The sequence below is a fragment of the Hipposideros armiger genome, unplaced genomic scaffold, assembly GCF_001890085.2.
Source record: "Hipposideros armiger isolate ML-2016 unplaced genomic scaffold, ASM189008v1 scaffold_680, whole genome shotgun sequence".
Lineage (NCBI taxonomy): Eukaryota > Metazoa > Chordata > Mammalia > Chiroptera > Hipposideridae > Hipposideros > Hipposideros armiger.
In genome coordinates, this window is record NW_017732030.1 from 518,084 (window position 1) to 531,110 (window position 13,027).

General features: G+C 33.8%; 1 protein-coding gene across 9 annotated transcripts in view; it reads left to right on the forward strand.

Moving 5' to 3' along the window:
• PMS1 (PMS1 homolog 1, mismatch repair system component) overlaps window positions 1-13,027 on the forward strand; it is a 74,370-nt gene that overhangs the window by 48,059 nt on the left and 13,284 nt on the right. For 6 of the 9 annotated variants that reach the window (XR_002122130.1, XM_019626488.1, XM_019626487.1 and 3 more), the window contains 4 exons: window positions 894-1,016; window positions 1,575-1,718; window positions 1,898-2,787; window positions 11,898-12,383. Coding sequence is in view for 8 of the 9 variants with exons in the window: in XM_019626488.1 (XP_019482033.1) it covers window positions 894-1,016; window positions 1,575-1,718; window positions 1,898-2,787; window positions 11,898-12,383 (1,643 nt within the window). In the remaining variant the exon portion in view is untranslated. The remainder of the gene's footprint in view (window positions 1-893; window positions 1,017-1,574; window positions 1,719-1,897; window positions 2,788-11,897; window positions 12,384-13,027) is intronic. The other 3 variants (XM_019626492.1, XM_019626493.1, XM_019626494.1) reach the window with 1 other exon arrangement.

Here is a 13,027-nt window from a genome sequence, read left to right on the forward strand (position 1 = left end):
CCCCCCCCCCGCATTCTCTCTTTTCTAAACCTAAGCTAGAATTTTACTATTAGTGTTTTTTAACTGGTTAATAACACATCTGGTTCCACTTGTTTCAGATAAGAAATTATAGGCCTGTATTTTAAATAACTTGACCAAGATCATAGCTAGTAGTGGAGCTGAAATTTAAAACACGTCAATCTGGCCCTAACCTGTATCCTTAATATAGATTCCCTATAGTATCTTTAAATAAAAGGAGGTTTTCCTTGCCTTCTGTCCCCTCAGTTTCTCTCTTTGCTCTGGATCCTTCTTCATTTTCTCCTTTCTTTTCATTTGTAAAATAGAGAAAGAATGCATTAAAATAATTGATTTGTTTGTAGAAAGGTTCTCTAAACAAAAGTGAAGATAAAGTACAACACTGCAATCTGTGTCAAAGAGCAAGAGATTTTTAACTCAGAAATGAAATCCCAGTCAGATTTACTTTCTTTAAGGAAAAAAATGGCTAAAAAAGACAAGGAAAAATAGCCAGAAGAAAGTCACAATATTAGGAAGAAAAATTGTAAAGACAAAAGGAAGGTAAAACTGAGTAGAGAGCAGTGTTTATGCTATATGTCCTGTGATGGTAAGATATATGCCCATTCATGAAACTTTTATGAATGCCAGTTTTTCCTTAAAATACAATTGCAAAATAGAAAGAGGCAGAGAGCCCCAATTTAACATGCTTTGGTATTTTATTTAAGGTTTAAGTTTATTTAAGACATGGTTTCAGGAAGTATGTGGCTCTTTAGACCTTAAGATGAAAATCCATTTGTTTCTTTTTTTTTATACCTTTTAATGTTTATAGCCAGACCCATGGACCCACATTTATTTTTGACATTGTGTATTGATTCTGTAATTATTTATTGTAATTTTAGATTCATCTAACTGGATTTCTTCCAAAGCATGATGCAGATCACTCTTTCACAAGTCTTTCAACCCCAGAAAAGAGTTTCATCTTTATAAACAGTAGACCAATACACCAAAAAGACATATTAAAGGTAATCTATTTAAGAAAAGTATCATTTGGATCAGAAATAAAAACTAGCCCTGTCATTTTTCAACTTGTTGCAAGGATTACTTCTAAGACTTTGCTCTAAAATGAGGAAAAGGAGAAAAAGAGATACAATAACATTTATTAAGCATTGTTTTAGGTACATTATGTATATGTCTCATTGACTTTTCACCACCACCTTGGGATATATTATTATCATTATTTATAGTGAAGAAACTGAAATGTTAGTGACTTTCTTGACCACATAGCTAGTAAGTAACAGAGTTTGGATTTGAACTCTGGACTTTCAAACCTTCCATGATACTCTGATCTTTTAACCATGAAGCTGGTTGCATTGGCTATGTATATTTAATGAATGCTTGTGCTTCATTTATATAGTTCAAGGCCTAAAATGAGGATTATTATTTAGGTACTGCTTTTCCTAATAAGCAGTTAACATATCCACTCAGTTTCTCAAATGAATATACTCCTTCTGTTGGTATTTTAAGGATGGCAATACTATATTTATGTGGTATTTTGTCTTATTCATTACATATATTTCTAGTTAATCCGACGTTATTACAGTCTGAAGTGCCTAAAGGAATCTACTCGTTTGTATCCCACTTTCTTTCTGAAAATTGATGTTGCTACAGCTGATGTGGATGTAAATTTAACACCAGATAAAAGTCAAGTATTATTACAGAATAAGGTAACCCTTTCTGGATAATTTTGTGTTAATTTATGCTATTTACAAGCGTATACAGTCCTGACCATTTTTTAACACAAAGGAGATTAACTTCTTTATACATATTTTTAAATATTACTTTAAATCTTGTCTATTTATTATGTTCATAATTTCCTGTAACATTTGTTAATTTATATTTTTAGGACTCTGTTTTAATTGCTCTTGAAAACCTGATGACATCTTGTTATGGATCACTACCTAGTACAAATTCTTATGAAAATAATAAAACAGATGTTTCCTCAGCTGACATGGTTGTTAGTAAAACAGCAGAAACAGATGTGCTTTTTAATAAGATGGAATCATCTGGAAATAATCATCCAAATGTTGATACTTCAAGCATTCCTTTTCAAAATGATGTGCATAATGATGAATCTGGAAAAAACACTAATTATTGTTTAAATCATCATATATGTGTTGGTGACCATTACGATGATCATTTTAGTATTGAAAATTCTCACATTGATAAGAACAATAGAAATACATTTCAGGAGATCACAGGGAGTAATTTATCATGTGAGGACACCCAGAAGGAATACAATGAAACTTGTTTTGTAGGTTCTATTATGCACACCCAATCAGAAAATGGCAATAAAGAGCATGTAGATGAGTGTGGGAAAAATAAGGAACAAGCGGTTCCTGATAAGTCTTTGGAAATTTGTGCAGATGACTGGAGCAAGGGAAATGCACTTAAAAATTCAGTAGGAGAAAACATTGAACCTGTGAAAATTTTAGTGCCTCAAGGAAGTTCAGCATGTAAAGCAAGTAATAATAATAATCTAAGCCCTGAACAAAAGAATCTCAGTGAGGGTTCCTGTAACAAAAAATCAAATGTGGTAGACAACAAATCTGGACAGCTTACAGCTTATGATTTAATTAGCAATCACGTAATCAAGAAACCCATGTCAGCAAGTGACCTTTTTGTCCAAGATCATCGTGTTCAGTTTCTCACAGAAAATCCTAAGACCAGTTTGGAGGATGCAATAATACAAATTGAAGAACTGTGGAAGACATTGAGTGAAGAGGAAAAACTCAAGTAAGTTTCCAGAGCTTGCATGTGACCTGAATGTTCAGATATTTCCATTCTATGTGACTCATTGGGTTAAAAATCTTTTTTAACTTCTTATTTATGGAAAAACAGGATGGAAAATGCCTTTTGGCTTGGCTAGAGTGCCTTTCTTGGCATCACTTTTTTTGCTAGAGACTTTTAGTTTTGTTTTTTGTTTTGGTACAGCTTAACTATTTGTTAAAAAATTCTAACATTGTTGCAGATTGAATTTAATGGTGTTCATACCGTCCTTATTTAGTATAACTCAAGGCCTCCTTCTAAAATCTTACTTATTTCTGATTTGGGAACTTATAAACTATCGTGGGCTTTTTTGGTAAGTAAATAGGTGGTTTGATCTATTTTTGATTAAAATAACTACATATTACTTGCCGTATTTAGATTAGATTATCTGAGTAAATATTCCCAGATAATCTGATGAGTGTTTCTAATTGACTTAGGGCACTTATGATAAACACAAAATAGCATGTTTGAGTAATCTAGCCCACCAGAAAATGAAAGAGTGAAATTATACTTTGAATCACATATTATTATCTAAGGCATCTCAATACTATGTCAAACATGGAGGAAATATTTAAGTATAACCAATCATCCAGAGTTTATTTGGTGATCAAATCATGAATACTTGACTGATTTTTTTCCCCCTTAGCTTATTCAGTCTTTTAAAGATACTATCAATTTAAAATAATAAAGACCACTATTAGTACCAATAGGCAAAACCTCCATAAATTAACTTCTCTTTTCACCTTCATTTGCTTATTTCATGGGGATGATTGTTTGGTTCTTTTTTCAAACACACACACAAAAGTAGACAAAACAGTATAGTGAACCTATCACCCTGTTTTGCCAACCAACAGCTCATGGTCTGTCCTGTTTCATCCATCCCTCTACTGACTTCGCTTCCCCTTCACCATTATTCTGAAGCAAATCCTAGGATAATATCATCTGTTGATATTTCATAAATATTTTAGCATGTGTCTGTAAAAGATAAAGATACTCTTATTTTAAATATAGCCATAATACAATTGTCATAACTTCTTAAAACAAGAATTCCTTAATATCATTAACTATTCAGTGTTCAGATTTCTATAATTATGTCAGGTTGTTAAAAATTTGTTTATTTGAATTAGGATGCAAATAAGAGTCACGCATTGTGATTGTCTTTAGTTTTATCTAAGTGACAGAACTATGCAATTTAAAGATGAGTGAATGTACTTTTAGTACAGCAAACCCACAAAAGTTAAATTGCATTTACCAGGGAGGTGATGCATTAATAATTGTCTGAGGATAGAAAAAAATTAAAAAAGCATAGATGGTTCCCATTCTCATTGAAATAGGGACAGTGTGAGATAGCTGTTCCCTTACAGCCTCAGAATAGCAGGTACTGTTCTGTTGTCTTGTGGGTAATGTCAGCATCGTTTCTCCTTGTACAGCCTAAGGTGTCAGGGTACAAGGATTAAGCCTTCATCTAAAAATTTGTTTATCATGAGGCATTATTCTGGAGTTCCAAAATTTTCTCTCTCGTTGCCACAAGGAAGACAAAGAGGCAGGGTTAGTCAAGAGCAGACCTCTGAAGGTACACCTGGTTCAAACCCTTCATCCCCCCTTTGCTAGCTTTTTGTAAAAATGTGTGCACAGTATTTCCTGGATTGTTACGAGGTTTGTATAAGATGTTGTATGTTATGATACAAGATAAATGACTGGCACATAGTTAAATGATTGATTGCTCATGATGTTAATCAGATGTTTAATATGTGTAAAATAAATTGCTCTGTTGTGATTGACATTATTTTCCATTTGCTTAGTCAAGATTAAATTTACACTAGAGGACAGAAATAGAAGACTGAAGAAAATACAGATATCTTGACATCAGAAAGCTTACTCTATTTCACAAAATACTGTATTAGAATCTTCCAGAGCCAGGAGTCTTGGGACCATGATTGGCTATGTCTAAATCATGATTTGACAACAGAACAAAAATATCACACTCAGTCATAGCACTACCACTTCTCGTCTAGTCTTTATCTTGGAATTCTTTCCATGATCCTAAATTTTAGGAGTACTAAGCGTTATGAGAGTGGACTTCTCTTCCACAGATAATCAGTCTCTTCATCCATCCTTCCTTTTCTTCCCTTTTATCCTGTTCTTCCTGCTTCTTTCACATCTGCTCCTTTCTTTTGCTTTCTTCCTTCATTTTCTTTCCCTCCCTCCCTCCCTCCCCCTTCCCTCCCTTCTTTCCTTCTATTGGGCAATTTATATTGAGGGTATTTTGTGTACAAAGCCCTATGTACTAGAGCTAGTCACTTCAGAAACAGTAATAAATCAAACATTTTCTACTTAGAAGTGGTACAGTCTAGTGAGGGAGACAGTAGTAGTCATAGAATGTGATGAGTTTTGAAAGAAAATAAAGAGAATAATGAAAACACTAGAAGGAACAGCATTTAAGAAAGGCCAGAAACTAGAAGGAAAAATGGTTATTTGAGGAACTAAAAGATGTCCTCTCAGATAAGAACTGAATATTGGGGACTGTGATAAAGACAGATGAGGAAAGGCAAGCCAGATCATGGAAGGTTCTGTAAGCCGTAGCAAAGATTTTGGAAAAGAACTAGGTCAGGATTTTCTGCTGAGAATTTAGGACAGACTTTGTGGTAGGGATACTTTCATTTTCCAGTTCTTCCTTTCTGGGTTTTTTGTTTTGTTTTTTTTGTTTTTTCCCCTTGTTTTCCTCTCCTTACCTCTAGTAGCTTAGAAACGAGATTTAGGCCATGTACGCTGCCACTGGGGTCTCAGTCAATTGATGTTAACTTGAACTTTAATTTGCAGTAGGTATGAACATATTTGTATTTAAAATAACTAAGAATAATGTAATTGGGAAATTATTGAAAGTGGCAAATACATTTTGTAATTAAGTGTAATCTTTAGTCACAAAAACATCACTTGAATTGATTACTGGTCAAATCAGAATTAATATTTTTCATTCAAGTTACTAAATCCCTTAATGACATTAAGTCAAAGGTAGCAGCTGTTTTTACTTAACATTCACTTACTATTCCTTTGGACATAACTTTTTATGTTTCCCAAGGAACTAATGAAGTTGACTTCTTGAGTAAATCAAAAGATTAGTACCATATGTGAAAATTTGCACATGATAATTAATTACAAATGGTGACCTTCATCTTGAACTCAGTTTCCACCGTACAGGAAAAATCTTGAATTTGAATATCCAGGCACTAAAAACACTTAATCGTAGTATCTATTGAAATTAAAGTAATCATGTACTTTATATAGCTGATCCAGAAGTTCAGATTCTAAGTAGAAATGAGGGAAAATAATTTAAAACTTATGAGTAAGTCATGGTGAGTAACCAAAAGAGGCACTTTCATCTTGTTTACAGTGGAACAAAGTCTTTTTTGACATTTTTATCCAGCTAACATTTCTTTATTTAAAACAGGTACTAAGTACAAATTACATAAAATGGTGTGGCCTTTTGTCTCTTAGTTTCACGTTTAATATTTAATATAGTTCTCCCCAATAACATCATTTTTATTTCCTAACACATATCTATTCAGATTTCCCCCTTAAAACTGTTTTATGTATATTACCTACAATAGAATTCAGCCAGAGTTTCTTAAAATAAGAAATAACATTAATTCCCTAGTCTCAAAATTTAAAACTTCATTTAAAAAAAAAATTTAACAAGGTTGCTTAAATAATTACCAAACTTTAGTCAGTCATGTGCCTCTTTTATTATAAGGTATGTAATTCTTGATAGAAAATGATGGCAAACATCTCCATTAACTATGTGTCAAACACTATTCTGAGTACTTGACATATCTTAACACTTTTTATTCCTCACATCAAAACTGAAGTAACTGTAGATTATCCATATATTACAGATGAGCATACTGAGGCACAGAAAAATTAAATAATTTGCATAGGTGTATAGAATTACTAAGTAGTAGAACCATGCCAAGCAGTGTGTTTCCAGAATCTGTGTCCTTAACCACTACACTTTGCTGAACACCTAACAGTAGTTTTCCATTGTGCATATGTTTTAGAATCACCCATGGAACTCTTTAAAAATAGTACTGCCTGACCTCAACCTAGGCCTAGAGAATTAGAAACTCAGGATGAGACCTAGGCATCCCAGTTTTTTAGAAAAGGGTTGGTAGAACAACTATGCTAGAACCCATATAATTTTAAAACATCCATTATTTTGTACCTTTGACATTGAATTAAATTAAGCAGTTTGGATTTGTTCAGTTTATTAGAATTTATTTTTTTTATTGTTGACTCTAAAATAAATAGCAACTGAAAAAATAAACAGTTATGAAAGTATTATAAAGTTAGTCATGATTTTTCTTTTGCATGTTATTTATAGTGACTTTAATTTTACTAGTATCTAATTAGTAAATGGAGTATTAATGTATATAAATTTTCTTTTGTTGTACTCAGGGAGTTGTTTATTCCATGTTGATGTGATAGCAAAAGTATAAGGAACTCTTCAGATCTGGAATTAACTTTATTATTTCTTTGTAATTTTTTTTTTTAAAGATTTTTATTGGGGAATTGGGGGGATGGGAACAGGGCTGGGGAATTGGGGGAAGGGGAACAGACAAGTTGCTGTCGTTTTGTTCTTCAGTCTAGTTGTGGAGGACGTTGCTTCACTGGCCCAAGTTAGCACCATCATTGCGCTCTTCCCGGGCAAAGCACATCAGTCACCGGCTTCTGGACTGCCGCTCACGCTGGCTGCTGGCTGCACACGGTAGCCCATGGCAACCCACAGCCTCTGTATCTGCAGCTTATGCCGCCGTTGCCAGCGACTCCTGGCAGCCCAGCTCCAGGTTGAGCTGTTGTGCAGCATCTTAGCTGTGGAGGGCAGTGTCACTGGCCCTCATGAGGGATCCGAACCGGGGCCCTCTGGCCTCCCAAGCCAGTTCTTAACCATCGCGCCACTCGGCCGGCCCTGTAATGGTTTTTTCGTTTGTTTGGTTTTTAGTACCTGTGTCTTCAACATTTTCTTAAATGGTTTTTAAAATTGGGTAAAATTTAGCAGCTGTGGAATGCATAGACCTTAACCATATATAGTTCAGTGCTTTTTCATATGTGCATACCCATGTAACCACCACCTCAAACATAATATAGAACATTTCCATCACCCCAGAAAGTTCCCTTATGCCACTTACCATTCACTCTCCATACGCAAGCCACTGCTTTGATTTCTGTCACACGAATTTGCTTTTGCCAGACTTGAACATCATATAAAATCATGATATGTATGTACTCTTTTATATCTAGCTTCTTCCTCTCAACAAAATATTTTTGTGATTTTCGTATTTGTTGAACGTGCCTGCTTAGTTCATTCTACTTAATCAATTAGTTATATTCAGTTGTATAAACATACCGTTATGCACTGCCTAATGATGGGGATATGTTTTGAGAAATGCATTGTTAGATGATTTTGTTATTGTGTGAACATTATAGTGTGTACTTACACAAACGGCTATAGGTATAGTGTATTGTTCCCAGTCTACAAACCTGTACAGCATGTCACTGTAATGAATACAATAGGCAATTGTAACACAATAGTAAGTATTTGTATATTGAAACATATCTAAACAGAAAAGGTACAGTGAAAATACTGTATAAAAGATAAAAAATGGTACACTTGTATAGAACACTTACCATGAATGGAGCTCTGGGTGAGTCAGTGAGTGGTGAGTGAATGTGAAGGCCTCGGATGTTACACTACTGCAGACATTATAAACACTACACTTAAACTACACTAAATTTACAAAACACGAGATAAAGTCAAGCACAAGAGAAAATGATGCAATCAACAGATGCAGTAAACAAGATGTGTGGGGCTCCTGCTGGCATAACATAGCATACTGTTTTACAGCAAACTTTTTTTGGTAAGTAGAAAGAGTACACTCTAAAATAACAATAAAAAGTATACTATAGTAAGTACATATCAGTAGCAGTCACTTATTATAATGATCAAGTATTGTGTACTCAACATAATTGTATGTACTAAAATTTTATATGACAGGCAGCACAGTAGGTTTGTCTATACCGCATCACCACAAACATGAGTAATTTGTTGAGCTATGATGTTACAAAGGCTACTACTTCACGAGGCAGTAGGAATTTTTTGGCTCCATTACAACTTTATAGGACCACGTTCATACACGCTGTCCCTTGTTAACTGAAATGTCGTTGTGTGGCACCTACCTACCACAATTTGTTTGTTCAGTCTTCAGTTGATGGACCTTTGGGTTGTTTCCAATTTGGGGCTATTACAAATAAAGCTGTATTGTTTAGTTTCCAAATATTTGTGTTTTTTCCCCCTAAATATCTTGTTATTGATTTCTAATTAATTTTGTCATGGACAGGAAAAATACTGTGTTAGATTTCAGTTTTTTGAAAATTTTTTTGAGAATTAAGCCTAGGATGTGGTCTGTTTTAATGAGTGTTCCATGTACACCTAAAAATAATCTGACTTCTGCAGTTATTAGATGGAGTGTTCCAAAATGTCAATGAAGTTAAGGTAGTTGATAGCAGCTAAAATTTTTTATAGATTTACTGATTTTTATTTTTTGGTCTAGTTCTGTTAGTTACTGAGGGAGGGGTACTAAAGTCTCCTACTATGATCCTGGATTTATTTCTGTCTTTGGGTCTTTTAGTCTTGCTTCATGTAATTTGAAGCTCTGTTATTAGGTGCATACACATTTGTGATTGTTAAGCCTTCCTAATGACCTCTTTTGTCATTAGGAAATATTCCTCTTTATCTGTGGTATTATTTCTTGTTGAAATTTACTTCATCTTGCATTGCTATAGCTACTCTGACTTTCTTTGCTTACTAATTGCATGGTGTATCTTTTCCATTCTTTTACTTTCAAACTATCTGTGTCTTTATATTTAAAGTATAACTCTTGTAGACACACGTAGCTGGATTTTGCTTTTTTTTAATTTTTAATTTTCAGTCTGACAGTCTCTGCCTTATAATTAGAATATTTAGTCCATGTAGTGTAATAACTGACATTGTTGGATTTAGGTCTACCATTTTATTAGTTCATTTCATTTGTTTTGTTCCTCTGTTCCACCTTTTTTGGGAGAGGCAGCCTTCTTTAGGGTTAACAATATAATTTGGCATTTAATTTTAATTCTTCTCTTGGATTGGTACTTTTTGCTTTGGGGAATACTTTATCCTTTATCATAATCTACTTAGAGTTAATAGGGTATAATTTCACATAAAATATAAAAACTTTGCAAGTATAATTCCATTTACGACTCATGTCCTTTCTGCAGTTGGTCTCATCTATTTTATATCCACATACAATATAAATCTTACTTTAAATACTTTTTTAAAAAATTTAAACAGTTATCTTCCAAAGAAATAAGAGTATTTTTTAAAGGATCATTTTTTTCTATTTACCTACATAGCTGCCAGCTCTGGTGCTATTATTTCTTCCTGTTGATCTGAGTTTCCATTTGGTGTCATTCCTTAATAACGCAGTGATGCTGCAAACAGAATCTCAGCTTTCTTTTATCTGAAAATATCTATTTTTATCTTCATTTTGTGGTGGTGTTCCTTTTCTGTAATGTCTTTTTTTTTTTTTCTTCTGACTGCTTTTAGAACTTTGTCTTTGGTTTTCAGCAATTTCATTCTACTATACTTAGCTGTGGATTTTTTTGCATTTATCCTGCTTGGGTTCACTGACCTTGATTCTGTAAAATGTTGTATTTCTCCAAATTGGTCATTTGTCAGCCATAATTTCTTCAAATGGTCCCCTGCCTCACTTTTATTGTTTATCTGGGACTCCAATTACATATGTTAGGTTGCTTGTGTGCCATAGGTTACTAAGGTATTTTTTAAACTTCTTCAATCATATTTCTCACTGTTGTTCAGATTGGATAATTTCTACTGATCTACATTCTATTTTACTGACTGTTTCTTTTGCCGTCTTTGATCTGCTGTTAAGCCTACCAAGAGAAATTTTTATTTCATGTATTTTGTTTCTTCATTCTAGAATTCCCATTTGGTTCTTTTTTATGATTTTTCTTCTCTGTTGAGATTCCCTCTCCCAGTCTCTCATTATGATCACCTTTTCCTTTAAGTTCATAAATATTTATAAAAATCTATTTAAAAACTTTTTTATTTTCAAGTTTCAACATCCAAATCATCTTGAGGTTGGTTTCTACTGACCACTTTTCCACTTGACCATGATCCCCATTTTTCTGTTTTATTGCTTCTGTGATAACTTTTGATTGTATAAGAGACATTGTAGGTGATGTGTTGTAGAAACTATGGATTCTGTTTTCTTCTGAAAAGTGTTGGATTTTGTTCTGCCACATATTTAAATTATTGACAGATCACCTTGAGCTTGTGGAAGCTTTGTTTTACACTTCGTTAGGGATGGACTGTAAATTTTAACCTTTAGCCCTAGGGCAGCTTCTATAGTTACAGGACAGTTTTTTTCTTACCCCTAAAATGTGGCCCTTCAGTTTTAATTGAAAGCCCAAAGTATTTACCACACCATCTAATTATGTGGAATTCAAACTCTAAACCCTTTCCTCTGCAGTGGGCAGCCACTGAAATCTCTGTTTAGGGCATTTAACCTTCTAGTGATTGTTTTCCTCTAGGTTGCTACACATAGGACTTTTCTCCCTCAATTTCCATTTGTTTTGGAAGTAAGGAGCTCTGTATTCTGATGACTCAAGTAAGAGTGCAGCTTTCTGATTGAGTTCTTGCCACTCCCGCTCAATTCTGGAGACTGCGCTGAGTAAAGGCTGTATAAATGTGGATCTCTTTTTTTTAAGGGTGAATCCATTCCAATTTCTGCCTACTTTTGGTTGCTCTTCCGTGTGTTTTAAATGGTTGGTTTCTATATCTTGTGCAGTTTATCATATTCATATATATGATAAATCTATGCTCCATATATTTATATTAGTCCAATATAAGCTCCATCATTACCAGACCTGGAATGCCAGCTCTATTTTGTTAAAAAATTTACTTCAGTTGGTTAATATATTTTCTGATTATGACCTGATTAGTTCTGTTTTATCTCCATTCATAGATATGAAGAGAGGGCTGCTAAAGACTTCGAACGATACAATAGGCAAATCAAGAGAGCCACTGAACAGGAGTCACAAATCTCATTAAAAGATGGCAGAAAAAAGATAAAACCCACCAGTTCATGGAATTTGGCACAGAAGCACAAGTTGAAAACTTCATTATCTAATCAGCCAAAACTTGATGAGCTCTTTCAGTCCCAGATTGAAAAAAAAAAGAACCAAAACATTAAAACAGTTCAGATTCCCTTTTCTATGGAAAACTTAAAAGAAAATTTTGAGAAACATAAGAAAGTTGAACTAGAAGAGAAGGATGAACTTTGCTTGATCCATAATCTCAAGTTTCCTGATGCATGGCTAATTACATCCAAAACAGAAATAATGTTATTAAATCCATATAGAGTGGAAGAAGCCTTGCTATTTAAAAGACTTCTTGAGAATCATAAACTTCCTGTACAGCCACTGGAAAAGCCAATTACATTAACAGAGAGGTATGGTGAAGTAATACCATTTTTTTTTTAATTCTAAAAACATTTATTAATCTATACTAGATCAGAGATTAAAGGAAAAAGTTGAAAGTGTTTCCTTCTAGGCAAAGTGGTATTTATTTAAAGAAATCTTTTTAAAACTTGATTTCTAATCTTTAATGGCATGAATTGCTTGGTTCATGTCTTTGCTTCCGTTTGGTGGTGGTCAACTTGTTTTTCCCTTTCCGTATTTAAATGTTAGGTCAGGAGGAGTGAACAGATTTAGGTTCTACTTTCTGGTAAGACTGCTGAGTAGGTGGCGCAGTGCGCTTCGTATTTCATCACATCAAAAGGCACTTATCATTGGGCTCAGCTGCTGACAGCCTGATCTCCCACCTTAAAGTTCCCTACCAATCTTTTCATCTAATGGTTTCATCCATTGATTGATTGCCTGAACTAATTTTATTGTAGATTGTAAAATGGGGTGTTTTCTTTTCATATCCTATATGAGCAAATCATTTTATGTAAAAATGAGTAATAACTAACTTACTAACATTTCCCTTTTACACTTAATATTTCTTTTTTATTATGACACGTAGGAGAGAAACACGTGTAACAGGAAATAAAAACCTGAAATTAAAAAAAACAACAACATTGCTATTTGTTCT